The sequence below is a fragment of the Myxine glutinosa genome, chromosome 9 (genome assembly GCF_964187855.1).
Source record: "Myxine glutinosa chromosome 9, kmMyxGlut1.1, whole genome shotgun sequence".
NCBI lineage: Eukaryota > Metazoa > Chordata > Myxini > Myxiniformes > Myxinidae > Myxine > Myxine glutinosa.
The window spans coordinates 110,876,682-110,891,905 of NC_136269.1; the positions used below are offsets into that span (position 1 = coordinate 110,876,682).

The 15,224-nt window shown below is 41.7% G+C and overlaps 1 protein-coding gene across 16 annotated transcripts in view; it reads left to right on the plus strand.

Annotated features, from left to right (window-relative positions):
- Nucleotides 1–15,224, plus strand: part of LOC137435083 (FERM, ARHGEF and pleckstrin domain-containing protein 1) — a 116,718-nt gene that overhangs the window by 70,607 nt on the left and 30,887 nt on the right. For 12 of the 16 annotated variants that reach the window (XM_068128517.2, XM_078784669.1, XM_068128516.2 and 9 more), the window contains 7 exons: nt 180–327; nt 453–548; nt 2,849–3,012; nt 8,317–8,385; nt 14,047–14,101; nt 14,291–14,611; nt 14,697–14,786. In XM_068128517.2, coding sequence (XP_067984618.2) covers nt 180–327; nt 453–548; nt 2,849–3,012; nt 8,317–8,385; nt 14,047–14,101; nt 14,291–14,611; nt 14,697–14,786 — 943 coding nt within the window. The remainder of the gene's footprint in view (nt 1–179; nt 328–452; nt 549–2,848; nt 3,013–8,316; nt 8,386–14,046; nt 14,102–14,290; nt 14,612–14,696; nt 14,787–15,224) is intronic. The other 4 variants (XM_078784677.1, XM_078784667.1, XM_078784668.1 and 1 more) reach the window with 2 other exon arrangements.

The window sequence follows — 15,224 nt, forward strand, 5'->3', positions numbered from 1 at the left end:
AATGCTCCAGTGGAATTTCAAAGCTTCCTGGCATTTTTGTTTTACTCATTAAATATTCCTGACTGGTAATAAGATTCCATAGATTTGTTGAGCTATAAGGTCTGGCAATAAGAATTACATATTTAGATAAACTGGGCCTTGATTTAACAAACCAATATTGTTTTCTTTGTGTCTGGCAGTGAGTTAACCCCTGCAGAAGTGGATTTCCGTGTGCTCGAGTTGGCTCGCTGCATCGAAACCTTCGGGGTGCAATTACATTCAGCCATAGACAGTGAGGGAGCGCCTATCCACCTGGGGGTTGCTCACTATGGGATATCTGTTTATCAGGTGTGGACTTGAAAACACCCATACACGTAGGCCACTCTCTCCTGCACAAGCCATTCCCTTTAAATGCCACCCCAATGCTCTTTCCTTACAATTTGGCAGGTGAAAACCGTATGCTTTATTTACAGAACTCCACCAAGATAAATGCCTTTAGCTGGTCACATATTCGCAAGCTGAGTTTCAAGCGGAAACGATTCCTTATAAAGTTCCACCCAGATGGGAGGGTGAGTAGCGTTCTGCGTGACAACGGAACACTGAAAGTTTGCATGTATCGGGAGTAAGTGGTAGATTGATTGGGAATTTTGGAGACAAAAAAGATACTTATAAAATTAAAAAAAATACTTACTTACATACTGTTTGTGTGTTTTCATGAATAGCTTTGCAATCTAACGTCACAAATCTGGCCTTTACAATTGGACGTCTCACCACACATAGCATACTGAACATGGTAATGCCAAATCAAATCTTATTGTGTTACTTCCGCATTAGTAAAAATGGGCCAGTTAAATCAGTAGTGTTACTTCTATCAGTTACTTATCAATCCCCAAATGATAGTTGTGTTATACTCGTATTTTGAAAACTGTGTTTGTGGAATTGACAGCGTCAATTAAGTTTTTATTTTATTATTTTCTGGCAGTGTGGAATGCCATAGTTCCCTCCGCTACCAAAGGTGGACAGGGGTTTATGTTTTCAGCCCTATTTGTCTCTCTGTCGTTGAGCAGGATGTCTCAATAAGTTATTGATGGATTCGGATGAAACTTGGTGGACAGGTCGGGTGTGTGACAAGGACGAAATGATTAGATTTTGGTTAAGATCCGGATCTGAGAATCTTCAAGCGATTCTTCACCATTGAGAGCCAAAAACGATATATAGCATGATATCTCAAAAGGTTGTGGACAAGTTATGACAAAACTAGGTGGATGAGTTGGGTAGGTGACAAGAACAAGCAGATTAGATTTTGAGTTTGGACCGGATGCAGATCCGGCCTATCAGTGGGATACAAAACATAAACCGTTCAACCTAGCAGAGGTTTTCACTCTACCGAGTGGCATTGTCGTCTATTCCTGTTTCTCTACTCTATACCAGGTTACTTTTGGAGGACCACGTGTCTGCAGCATCATATACAGTATTGCTCGGGGTTCCCCAGATTCACAAGAATGGTGCCAAAGCTGACTCTAGACCAATCAGCCTTCTTCGCAACATAATTGATACTTGCAGCAGATCTCAAGACTAATCTTTTCTCGAACTCTCCGATCCCTGATCTCGAACTCCCCACTACAGCACAACCATATACTCTCCTTGTGCTGTGGTGCATGTTTGTTATTGCCTCGGTGTTTTTCCTTTGTTTCTTTTTGTCTGTTGCTCCATGTCTCCCTGCCGTTCTGCTCTTCCAAGAGCCTTGATGACGATATAATAATGCCGGTCAAATCCTCAAGATACTTCATTGGTACCCAGTATGTTAACGTGTATGAAATTTTAGTTTTATTGCCTTGCAGATTTTAAGTTAGTGTTGATGACAACAACAACAACAACAACATGCATTTTAAGGCCATTTTCCCTGCTAGAGCGGGGGTTAGCCTTGCGGTCCCCATGACAATCTTCTCCATTTTGCCCTATTTTCTACATCTCCCCATGTTAACCCCCTTGCCTGCATTTCTTCTTCCACCATCTTTAGCCAAGTCTTTCTCGGTCTTCCCCGTCCTCTACTTCCTTCTACATTCATTTCCATCACTCTTCTCAACCAGTCACTTTCATAACTCAACACATGACCAAACCATCTCAACCTGTTCCTCTTCACAGCATCCATCACAGGCTCTATTCCCATCATTTTTCGCAATTCATCATTTGTCTTCCTCTCTCTCAACGATACTCCGCACATCCACCGAACCATTCGCATTTCCACCCTTTCCAGCCTTCGTTGCTGCTCTACGTTCATTACCCATGTCTCGTTCCCATAAATCATAACACTTCTCACACATGCAGCATACACCTTTCCCTTCAGCTTCAACGACACTCCCCTCCTCATCAGCACGCCACTCAGTTCCCGAAACTTCTTCCATGCACATCTCACTCTAGCAACCGTTGCCGAGTCTGATCCACCTTCTCCGTTCATAGTGTTGATGACAATGAGTTGTAAAGCTAATAACAAATATTTCTGATCTGTTGATACGACATCCCTTCAATAATGAATCCGGCTAATAAACAGAATCCCTTGGTAGTTCCTCCCATGAGGATGAAGACTTTCTTTGGTGATAAAGCTTTCTTCAGATATGCTTTACAACTGCGGAACTCACTGCCTTTTTGAAATTTACACAATGCTGATCACCAATACAGATTTAAAATCTCTGAAAATCCAAACTTTTTCACGTAATTTTCCTTCCATTTTACTCTCTTTCCCGACCTTCTTTATTTTGTAAAGTGATTAGAGATTTTACTCCTTAAGTTAAAATCACGATCATCAGTAATTGTTGTCTCAACTCAAATTAGAGGCCTCAAGTTTATGATCATTACTATTCTCTCCCAGGGAATGCACCAGGACCTTTTGGAGTTTTCATTTCGCAGTCGTGACTCCAGCAAAGCTTTCTGGAGAAATTGTGTGGAGTACCACTCCTTCTTCCGCTTGCACGAGGAACCAAGTCCGAGGCCCAAGCATTTCCTTCTCAGCCGTGGCTCCATGTTCCGCTATAGGTGCACATCAAGACATCTTATTGGCAACTGTATAATGTTTGTGTGTCAATCTGTAATTAATTGCTCGTCTAACGTACTTTAATACATATGCTACCTTGTACACTAGAATTCCATTAAGGAGATGATTTTTTTTTTTTTTTTTTTTTTTGTATACTGAATCGAGGCTCGTGAAAGAGCTAACATTTATTTCACAAACAAATCAACCAGACAAACAAAATACATAAAAAGAGGGAGCGGAAGACAAGATGGGGAGAGAAGGGGAAGCACACAAACATAACATTTGAGAGCAGGGAGATGTGTGGGAGGGAGAGGGCTTGGGGGGAGGAGGCGTGGGAAGGGGGTGGGGGGTGGGAGAAGTATAAAACACAAGGACACCAAGGACCTCCAGGACAGAAGTTGGTATTTCAAAAAAGTGGATTTGGGGTGAAATTAGCGGGGGTAGAAAAGATCAAGGTTTTGGATGGGGGAAGATAAGAGATGGTGGTGAACAGCTGTTTTAAAGACCTGGAGGGTGGAGTGGGATTGAAGAGAGTGAGGGAGTTTGTTCCAGAGGCGGTAGAAAAGAGGAATGAAGGAGTGAAGGTGAGCAGAGAGTCTTGATTTTGGCAGTTTAACCATAAGAGGGTTGCAGGCAGATCTTGTGCGACCTGTAGGAATATTTGGGGGACAGAGCCCAGAGAGAGCTGGGGGGGCAAGGCCAGAGAGGAGTCGGTAGAAGACGGAAAGACCACCAACCTGCCTGCGGTGAGTGAGTGAAAGGCCCTTGGAGTTGGCTTCATCGTGGGAGATTCCAATGATTCTGAACGCTTTGGTTTCAACAGCGTGAAGACGAGCTAGGTGTGAGGCAGGAGCACCAGCCCAGAGGGGAGAGCAGAGATTGAACCATTTGGCATTATGATTGTCTGACTTAACTTTATATCTGACATAGATTTTTAAAATTCAACTTGACAAACCAAACAGGACATAGTTTTCATTACAAAAATGTCCTATACATACATTATTCTTGATATTTCATGAGATTTGATAAATCTCAAATCTGATGAAATGAGAAATCTCCCATTTGAATTGCAATGGAGCTTTTTGTAAGGGTTAGTAAGTTTCATAATTCATGGAAAACATGCGCATAATACACAATAATTAGCAAGCAACTAGACAACATTCATGTAGTGTCAAGAAACCCGAGCAAGCAGGCCAGATAGATAGCCGTGAGATAACCACTATGACCATCATGGCAACGAAACTATATTTAATCAAATGTACAACAAAGATGAAGAAAATTCAGGAGTTAAAGGAAAAGAATGTACTGTAGATGTGCCTGGCTATTGTAATTTGTGGAATGCCAGTACTCTATGCTAAGGAAACACAGCACATACAGTGAGTGTACTGTCAGGCATATAGAAAAGAAACACTGTACAGTCAGACTTTAAAGGAAAACAGCACACACATTTAAGCATCAGAAAATAAAATGAAAAAGAGATTATCTTTCCAGAAAATATTATAAAGATGAAGAAGATTCACCTGCAACCCAAATTTTCCAGCCTCTCACCATCCTCCAAAGCCTGGTGGGAGCTGGTCAAGCCTGTGTCTGGTATACATTCTCCTAAAATTTCTTCCTTCCTAAAGTATGTAGCCATACTGGGCACTGCTGGAGAAAAAGCAGGGTTCTTGAACTCCATCTTCAGTCAAAAGACCAAGGTCCCAAATCTGTCCACCCTGTAAACATCTTTCCTTTATTATAGGACGTTCCATACAGCATGTGGCCTTCCCCGCTAGTGCCATAGTGGAGAGGTTTATTACCCAGCTCGACACCTCTTCTACAACTGGTCCTGATAGCAGAAGTGTTCTAATCCCAAGAACTGTGCTTCCTATCATACACTGTCTCTCTCCCTTTCACTGGTCCTTCTTGAATGGGCAACTTCCTCATTATTCCGCGTGCGCGAAAAAGCGGGGTTAAGCAATTGGTTCACTTTGTCTGCCTGTCTGTCTGTCTACAGATATTCGTCTATGATCGAGGAACTACCTCATTTAATTTTAATTGAACTTAATGTTTTGAATACTGTAGAATATGAATCAGAACACAAACCTGCAGTTTAGCAATATTTTGTCTATGAAATTGGCAATTTGTACGGAATCTTGTACTGAGTGCGCATGCGCAGAGAGTGGTATGATAATTGTTTTAGTCAGACACAAAATCGAAAAAATCATTCCAAACAGTAAACTTACATTTTTTGGGATGTCATGGACACAAACAACAGACAGAAATAACTAATGTAACTGTTAAATAATGTGGTGTAAAAGATGCTGCATCAATGGTGGTAAACTTCCCAAAAAATTTTTCTGCAGCCTTTAAAATCTTTATTTTATTTCAATTGAATTATATACTTGAACATTGTAGAACACAACTCTAATTGTTGGCACATTCAAAAACATTACGTTTAGCATTACTTGGACGAAATATTATGCATTTTTATACCATTTTGACTAATCAAATTTACCACTCCTCTCTCAGCATTGGGGAATACCAAGATTCAGACAAAATGGCGGCTCGTAGGAAACATAGATCATGCTCAGAAACGCAGAGCAAGAGTTTAAAAGACACTTCCCATGTTATTTTTCTCTAGAGTGTGAGGTCAGGTGTTCTGTGAACTCTAGTTCTTGGAACATTACAAACATAATTCCAATTCATAAGAAAAGTACTAAATTTGATCCTTTCATCTACAGACCTATCAGCGTTCTCCCCATAATAAGTGGAGTAATGGAATCCATTATTTAAATTGACGTCAGACACTATCTCTTCTCTAACTCGCTAATCTGTGAGAAACAGGTTGGCTCCCAATCTGGACATTCCACCATGGATATGTCACTCCTGCTGACACGGCAGTGGATGGATGCCCTGTACCCCAAGCAAGAGGTTAGGACGAGCTCTCTGGATATCTCTCGAACTGTTGATACTGTCTTCTATCCAGTCTTGATAGTGGGCGAGCTATCACTGGCATCGTGGGAAAATTCAAAATTGCAGCTCAAAACTACAGGAGGCATTGCATCAGGAACTCAACCACCATCCCTCCCTCCCTCTTCCCCTTCCACCAAATTATGCTACCTGCAGTCATGTGCTACATACAAAATAAGAATAAGCCCTGATTGATAAATTGGCTTCCATTAATTGGAATTCAAGGTCTGCTGCACAAAGGTTGTCTTGATTTCCTGTATGAGCAGAAACAGTGAGTGGCCTTTGATGGTGTGCCCGTCATGACCTTTCCGTTCATGCTGAGGTTCCACAGAGCACCACGTTAGGACTCGTTGTTCTTGATCTATATCAGTGATCTGTCTGATTCTCTTGAAAAGCAACTTTACCATTCTGCCAATGACTCCACCCTGTGTAGAATGACACTTCACACTGGCTGACCAACTTCTGCTGAATCCCTTTTGTTCGGCCTGGGCAAGATAAGTTGTTGGTCAGCTATTTGGAACATGACATTCAATGCCAGTAAGTCACATGCTCTTATACTGTCTCTCCACAATGATTTGTAATTGAAATATCCACTCCACTGCTTTGGACAACCACTGGAAGAGGTGCAGTACCTGGAACTTGTTGGCCTCATTATTGCTATAACAGAAAAGGATGATATAGCCAAGCTATTGTTACAGTTGTCAGCCCGGGCAAGTTGCCTGGTCTCAATCCTGACAAACCACGATTAAAGTGATCATGCCGGTCCATTGCGCTAAGCAGGGTTGCAGGCCTATGTGCCATGCTACTGTACTTCGGTGGGACGTATGGGCTGGTTAAGTGACATGCTGGTTCTTTCCTCATTTGTTGTGCCTGACGCGGGGTGCATTTTGTGGAGGACGTTAATCTGTCCTTTAAAGGACGATTAATAGCCAATGTGGCTCGTGTTCAGGATAACTTGAATCATGGCTGGTCAGGCGGGAATCGGGTGGCGTCTCGGTGGCAGCAGGTTGGACACTGCAACTCTCTGGCCCGTTCTGGCTGACAGCTGAAACCGTCCAAACTGGACCAGCAATGAACAGTCTGCAGAACGATGTGGGGGCAAGAAATCACGACCCACAAACTCCACAGCCAGGAAGGCGACCTGAATTGCAAGCTCGCCACTCCAATGAACATGCGTGAATCTCTGGGCTTCTACTGAGATGTGTGGGTGGCCTTTTATAGATTCCATGATGCCCTGTCCCCTTACATAGCTCCACCCCATACTGATTAGCATTTCGGCCATCAATCAAGATGCGCCCCTCCCTTAAGCTTCGTAAAAGTTCTGGCGATATGTCTGGGCACACTTTTTGAAGCGAAACTCAGCCTTCACACCAAAACCTGTGCTAACGACCTTGCTTCTCCCCAAAAATAACAGAGGACAGATTACAGAGGGATAAAACATTAAAAATGGTCTACGGTGAAGCAGTTTTAGACACAAACATTCAGGGAATGAAGACAGCTGCTTTCTATACAATTAACAATGCATTTGCGAATATGGTCATTTTACCTCACACTTACACTGTGGTGGTGGTTCGTATGCAGCCTATGGCTGTTTGGCTGCAACATGTTCTGGGGACATGGTTGTGCCACTGATGCAATTCCCCCCATTACCAGTAAGCTGGTACTCATTTTGCCAACCTCAGAAGGATGACAGGCTGAGTCAACCCACCTGGTGTTATTTCAAAAGCATGACAAGGGGCTCAAATTCAGGACCCGAAGATCTCAAGCCAGCCACATTAACCGTTAAACCAACACCAGGCTTCTATACTTGTACTAAACATGCACGATGCAAATAAACTCATTATGCCACACAATCTTAACTCCATTCCTGCAACACTATCATCAATGGCTAGTCACCATCTACTTATTCTCCATAGAGTGAAGGAATTCCTGAGCCACACTGATCTCATGACAGTGTACAAGGCTTTAATTATGGAGCTCCATGGAGTATGGCTGCTCACTCTGGGCTGGTGATCCTGCTTCCCACCTTGCTTCTCTTGAGGCAGTCAAAAATATTAGGCCTTCCGCATCACTGTAATCTCTGTTCCTGGCCATTGCATCTTACGTCCATAAGTAAATTATATAAATAGTTGTTATATGCCCTAAGTGCGGCAGCCAAACAATGGGTAACCCAAGGGGCATAAAACAATATTTCTTATTTATTTCGCTAAAACACATACAGTATTGTTCTTTTCAATGACCTGAGCCAGTAACTAGGCAAACCGTAACTTACCTTCAGCTGATAATCTATCAATGGTGGTATAGCTCAAAAAGCTCTCTTACCAAGTATTTGTGTCTCCTTTGCCTGTGTGTAGTGGCCGTACACAGAAGCAGCTGTGCGAGTTCATGCAGAATGCGAGTATCAAGAAGGTTCCGTTCCAACGGTAAAATATTACCCTGTTCTATGTCCAACCATCACCCTCCACTTACATGATAGTTTGGCTTCCATGAGTATAGAAGTACCCTCACTATGAGATGGATCTTGGAAGGAATGTAAAACTGCCCACTTTACGGTTAGGGAGGATGGTGCATGAAGTAGATAGAACTTTGGTCGCTGGGATTATATGTGAAAAGCAATAGTGGGAAGGGCAAAGAGAAATGATAAAGAGAATGTAGGGATGTGCAAGGGGTGAAATGGTTTGGACCATGTGTGAAGGGGGTCGATTATTTTTTTGCATCCTTTGAATTTTTGTATTACCCCATCAGCGTCTTCTTGTTGGCGTCATATTATTTCTGGTGGACAAATACTCGTATAATTGAAGAGAAGTAGGAAAATTAGTTTATCCTGGAGTACCACTTCATAATTGCTGTCTTGAACTTGTTTATGTTAGTCCTGTAAAATAATTCATCTATAATCTTTATGTGATAAGACCAAGGTAACCAGACTCTATGGTGTTAATGGTTAGAGCATCCGCCCTGAGTTTGAGAGGTCGGTAGTCAGAACCCCGGCCGAGTCACACCAAAGACTTTTAAAATGGCAGTACTCTTCCTTGCTCAACGCTTAGCATTTAAAAAAGATAGAGCATGGACAAACAACCATAGGTCGGCAACCATTGTGCAGGCTTGATGGGCCAAGCGGCCCTTGTAAGGGAATTCTTGAAGTCAAACAAAAAAGCACTCTCATATCTTGTCATGTATTATATGCAATGGTAAACATTGATTGTCAGAAAAGGTTTGACTGAAGACCAGATCTGTCTTGCCCCTTCCACAACATAAGTCTTCCCCCCACATTACCCCACACACACGAAGCGTTAAGCGGGGTTAGGCCATTGGTTCATGTCCGTCCGTTCCTCTTATCAGTTTATGATTGAGGAACAGATTATTTAAATTGGATGTTATATTTTGAACATGAATCGGAAGACAAACCTGCCGTTTTACAGTACTTTGTCTTTGAATTCATCCCGATCGTACATGTACAGAGAGCAGTTAGATAATATTTATACTCTTATACCTTGCCTGGCTGTAAAGTATCCAACGTCCATAGTAAAGTACGTTCTTGTGGTATTTTGACGACCGTCATATTTGTCATATTTGACGATTTCATGACAATGCAATACATTACACTCGCAGTCAAACAAATTTGGAAAATAATTTAAACAGGAAATGCACTGTTTTTAAGGACGTCATAAAGGACACAAACAACAGGCACAAATAACTAATGTAACGTGTTAAATAGGGTGATGTAATAGACTGTGTAAATCGGCGGTAAAACCTGGAATTAATTTATTTATACACCTTTGAACCTTCATTTCAATTGGATTATGTACTTTAACACTGTGGAACACAAATCGCCATCATGATACTTCCAATAATCTCCAGTTTTGCAGTACTGTACTTGGAAATGTTATATGGGGTGGTGTATAATGGTGACGTATAAGATTGTTTTAATAGCGCTAGACTTCTGCATTTTTTTTTAAAACAATTTTTAAAAGCATTATTTTATTAAAATTGAAGCATGTACCTGAACACTGTGCGCGTGGTATCGTGTTCTCTGAGCTCTCTAATTTTATGATGTGATGAAGTTCCTGTTAAGGCTCCACCTAGGTATTCTAAACATGCACAGAACTTGTGTTTAGATTTTCGTTTCATATAATCTGCGCATTCCTCAAGCCACATTTGATGTTTTTTGAACAGGCTTATACAGACATTTCATTGGTTCAGTTCAGGCCCTGAAGACTGTGAGGACTGGGGGAAAGGGGATTGATTGTCTTATTGCACGCAGAGGTAAAACGCACATTGGCAAAGACCAAATATGGGATGAATTATTTTATATATGTGTGTGTGGCTTAAATTATTGTAACTGAATTCCTGAGCCTGAAAAGTATAACTACTACAGAGGTGGTGCTGAGACATTTTTATTTCTTTATTATTCATTTGTTTGTCAGATTAACTGTTAGGTGGAAACCTTTAGATTTAATCGACTCGTAAAGCCCAACACGGTACCATATTTTGTCACCTGAGAAAATGATTTTGCTCTGAGATTTTTGTGAAGTAACATCCGACAAGGACAGCCGCTAGCAATTTGAAAATTGGTCGCCTGCCCAAAAAGTTTAATGAAAATTCAATCAGTTTTCGCAAGAAATGAGAAACTGTTCCTGAAGTCATGTGAAATGGGTCTGAATTATTACACAGAAGAGTTCACATTGAAAGAATGGAAACATGTTGGAGATGAATGGGAAATGGTAGCAAATAATATTCAACATTTGAACATTGCTGTCACAAAAATGGAACATTTCCACCATGAGGGACACGACTAATGTCAGCATCACTATACAACAACAACAACATGCATTTTAAAGGCCATTTTCCCTGCTAGAGCGGGGGTTAGCCTTGCGGTCCCTATGACAATCTTCTCCATTTTGCCCTATTTTCTGCATCTCTCCTTGTTAACCCCCTTGCCCGCATTTCTTCTTCCACCATCTTTAGCCAAGTCTTTCTCGGTCTTCCCCATCCTCTGCTTCCTTCTACATTCATTTCCACCACTCTTCTCAACCAGTCACTTTCATCCTTCCTCAACACATGACCAAACCATCTCAACCTGTTCCTCTTCACAGCATCAATCACAGGCTCTATTCCCATCATCTTTCGCAATTCATCATTTGTCTTCCTCTCTCTCAACGATACTCCGCACATCCGTCGAACCATTCGCATTTCCACCCTTTCCAACCTTCGTTGCTGCTCTACGTTCATTACCCATGTCTCGCTCCCATAAATCATAACACTTCTCACACATGCAGCATACACCTTTCCCTTCAGCTTCAACGACACTCCCCTCCTCATCAGCACGCCACTCAGTTCCCGAAACTTCTTCCATGCACATCTCACTCGAGCAACCGTTGCCGAGTCTGATCCACCTTCTCCATTCAGCATGTCTCCGAGGTAGCAAAATGTTTTCACACCTTCCAGCTTCACGCCGTCTCCAAGATCCAACTCAACATTTCCTCCATCTGCAGCTCCCTCTGTGCACACCTTACATTTGAATGTAGCTGCCACACTGGTTAATGACCCTCTCAGACCACTACATTTTTGATGAACCCACTCAGCACACATTGCACATTGAATGGAGTTCACTCCGACACCCTTCCTACACACAGCACAAGGCCACTTCCCAGTTCTTTCCACCTCACCACATGCTTTACCACTTGCCATCACCTTCGTCTTTCCGATATTCACCTTCAGACCTTTTGTCTCCATACATTCCTTCCACGTGTTCATCTTTTCCTTCAGTCCATCCATACTTTCCGCAATCAACACCAGATCATCTGCATACAACAACTCCCACGGTAAACCCTCCTTTACGTTCTGAGCCAGCACCTATGGTCAGCATCACTATGGTCTCAACTATTGGGACATTATCAACATGGGAATTACACAGGGTTCTGAAAGATACTAAAGGAATGATCGGCCATTGTAATACTGACCTTTGCATCCCAGTGATTTGGCCAAGTTTACATGCAAAGGAAACACTTGAAATGCCACTTTTGCTCGAAGAATTGAATCCTCTTGATCTGTTTGGAAAACTAGTCATTAAATTTGCATAAACATCAACGGCACTGTTTCATCATGATTATCAACAACAATTGTTGTTGTTGTTGCTTATTGGAAAAATGTGGCATCTTTTTATGCCCCCGAAGGTGGCCGGAAGCATGATGTTTTCCGGTTGTCCATCCATCCGTCCGTTCGTACGGGCTAAACCTCGTTTTTCTCAGCAACCACATGTCCGATTGAGACGAAACTTTCAGGGTAGGAGTAACACCCATGCAGAATGTCTATCACAATTGTGATGTTATAGGTCACATGGTATGACAGCCATCTTGGATTAAATGCAAATAATTAAAATATTATTTCTCAGAAACCGCTGGATGGAAAAATTTCAAACTTGGCACATTGTCAAGTACTTACATTAAGGAAGAAAATAATTATAATGATGACATCATAGGTGAAGTGGTATACCAGTCAAAAATGTTTTAATCGAATTCCTTATCCTAAAAATCTGAAATTGCATGCACATGATCTCTGACCCATTTGTATTGAAATATTAAATTTATGGCGTCATAGATCACATGGTTTGGCCGGCATATTGGATTGAAGGAAAATATTAAATAATTATATCTGAAACCACTTACCCTATCGATGCAAATTTTTAAAAGTATCATCTAAATTCTAACACCACTGCTGCATATAGTTTGAAAATTATGATGACATAGGTCACGTGGTTTGGCAGCCATCTTGGATAGAAAAACGAACCTTATCCGATCAACACGAAACTTCACAAACGTGATCCCCTACCTACCCATATACAGAGTGTACATTTTTAAAGGTCATATGTCATGTGGTATGGCAGCCATATTAGCTTGAAAGCAGATATTTTTAAAAAATCCTTTCTCTGAAACCGCTTCACCGATCGATGTGAAACCTGTCATGGCTGGTGAAAATGTGATACTTGAAAACATCTGAAGGGATTTAAATCAAACTTGTTTATTTTTAGGACAGTGAACGATGACATCTACCTGTTGTGGGACGATGCAAAGGCATATTGGCAGCACAGTCGCATTGTTTTGTTTTTCATGCAGACACATGACCGTACGCACTTTTGATCGCCAGTTTCAGAGCACATCCAATCTGTGAATTGGAGTACACACCAGGGACCAACTTGACCAAATGCCACTGAATATTGGAGTGAGAAACAAGCAAATGCTTGAAGATATTTGAGCTCTCAGATGGGATTTATGCTTTTCATGAGATGGAAAAGTCAGATTGGATTTACGCTCTTCATGAGATGGAAAAGTCAGATTGTATTTATGCTCTTCATGAGATGGAAAAGTCAGATTGGATTTACGCTTTTCATGAGATGGAAAAGTCAGACTGGATTTACGCTTTTATGAGACGGAAAAGTCAGACTGGATTTACGCTTTTATGAGACGGAAATGTCAGATGGGATTTATGCTTTTGTTCCAAGTCTTGCGGAAAAGGGCAATGTTGGTTGTGAAGGCACTTTGCTTGGTATCAAATAACTCTGCTTGCCTCAGTTTTTTAACTTGGACAAAGGGAAATATAGTCAATGGTGAGAATTAATAAAGTACTCCAAAAGATACATCATGAAAGTACTCCCATGAGTAGATTATGTCTGGACATGAGGAGGTGCTTGATTATTTTGTGAGTAAAATAACTTACTTATGGATGGATCCGTTGACTTGATTAAAATGTAGGGTCTATCATTGCTTGAACCTTTTTGTGAAGACTGCTTGCAAAATAGATGTTTAAAAAGGGAATTATGGGAAGACCCTGCAGTAATGAAATTGAAACATGCCCTGATTCTGCAATTGATTACTTTCATTTGCAGAGTTAAGTTTGAAAATTGACCAGTTGCATGAGGTCAGCAGCGTCACAAAAGGACTTCATTGTTACATTGTGGTTTATAATTGTTCTGCCAATCAGCATTTTATTTGTGTGGGCAGCTATTTTACTGCCTGTGATGTATGTACCACGTGGACTATGAACCATACATACCATACTTACTTCCATCATTTTTTGTGGTGGTACAGGAAGAGCTCCCAGCTGAGGATGTCACATCTACAGAACACGACACCAAAACGGCCTGTACGTTTCTTCACTTTGGTGGACAGCAACCACAGCACGTGAAATGAGCTGATAGTTGACAACCTTGCAAAGGAGATGATGAAAGTGAAGTTGCTAAATTCTAAAGTAGATATGGGTAACGTAAAGAAAATAAAATTGGTCAGAAAAGAAGGAGAAATTAAAATATTGTTTTCCCTTTTATCTCTTTAGATTTCTCCATTGAAAGAAAAAGAAGAACAAGAGAAAAAAGAAATGGTGAAGGAAGAGCTGGAAAAATTGGATTCTGATCAAATCACAGTGCTTCCCAAGCAGGCTTATCCTTATCCAGGGTTTGAGACTCAAGAATGTCAAGAAGTGGACGGACGAGTTGAAGCGAAAGACATAGCCGTGGATGAATGTGAAAGACAATCTGTCATTGTATCTACACCTGTCGAGAGCTGGTGCTGCCCCCCTGATCCGTCCTCACCTACACTGAGTCCTACACTGGGAGGAGAAAGCAAGAGGGATGATAGCATGGATAGTCGTAGGAAGGTAGGCTTATTATTCAGCTGGTGTTTATAATTGGTGATGAAAAAAAAGGCCTAAATCGAGCAAGCGATCTATTTTGTGTTTGCAGCAGCTCCTTAATGACCGTGCATATTTCCTCATGAAAGAGCTGTGCATGACTGAGCGTACGCACGTGAAGGACCTGGCTATTATTGCTGTGGTATGCTACACTTCCTATCTTCCCACTACTTGCTAATAGTATTCATTATAGGAGATTTGTTGTCATAAAATCTGTAATTGAGTAATCATGTAGTTGCCCGTGATATAAAAAAAACCACCTTTAGAGGCCATTTTTCCCCGCAAAGCGGGGGTTGGCCTTTTTCGGGAACCGTGGTTGTTGTTGTATTTCGGTCCCCTATTTGAAGCAATGTTTTACGGCCGGATGCCCTTCCTGACGCCAACCCTTTTTGCCACCTTTAACGACAAACAGGGAATTACCAGTGAACTGGTACTCAATTAGCCGACCTCGGAAGGATGACAGGCTGAGTCAACCCCCCTGGTCGTTAATTCAGCGATCGACCGGGATTCGAACCCAGGATCCTTGGTATCCTAAGCCGGCACCCTAGCCGCTAGCCCAACACCGTGATATGATGTGTTT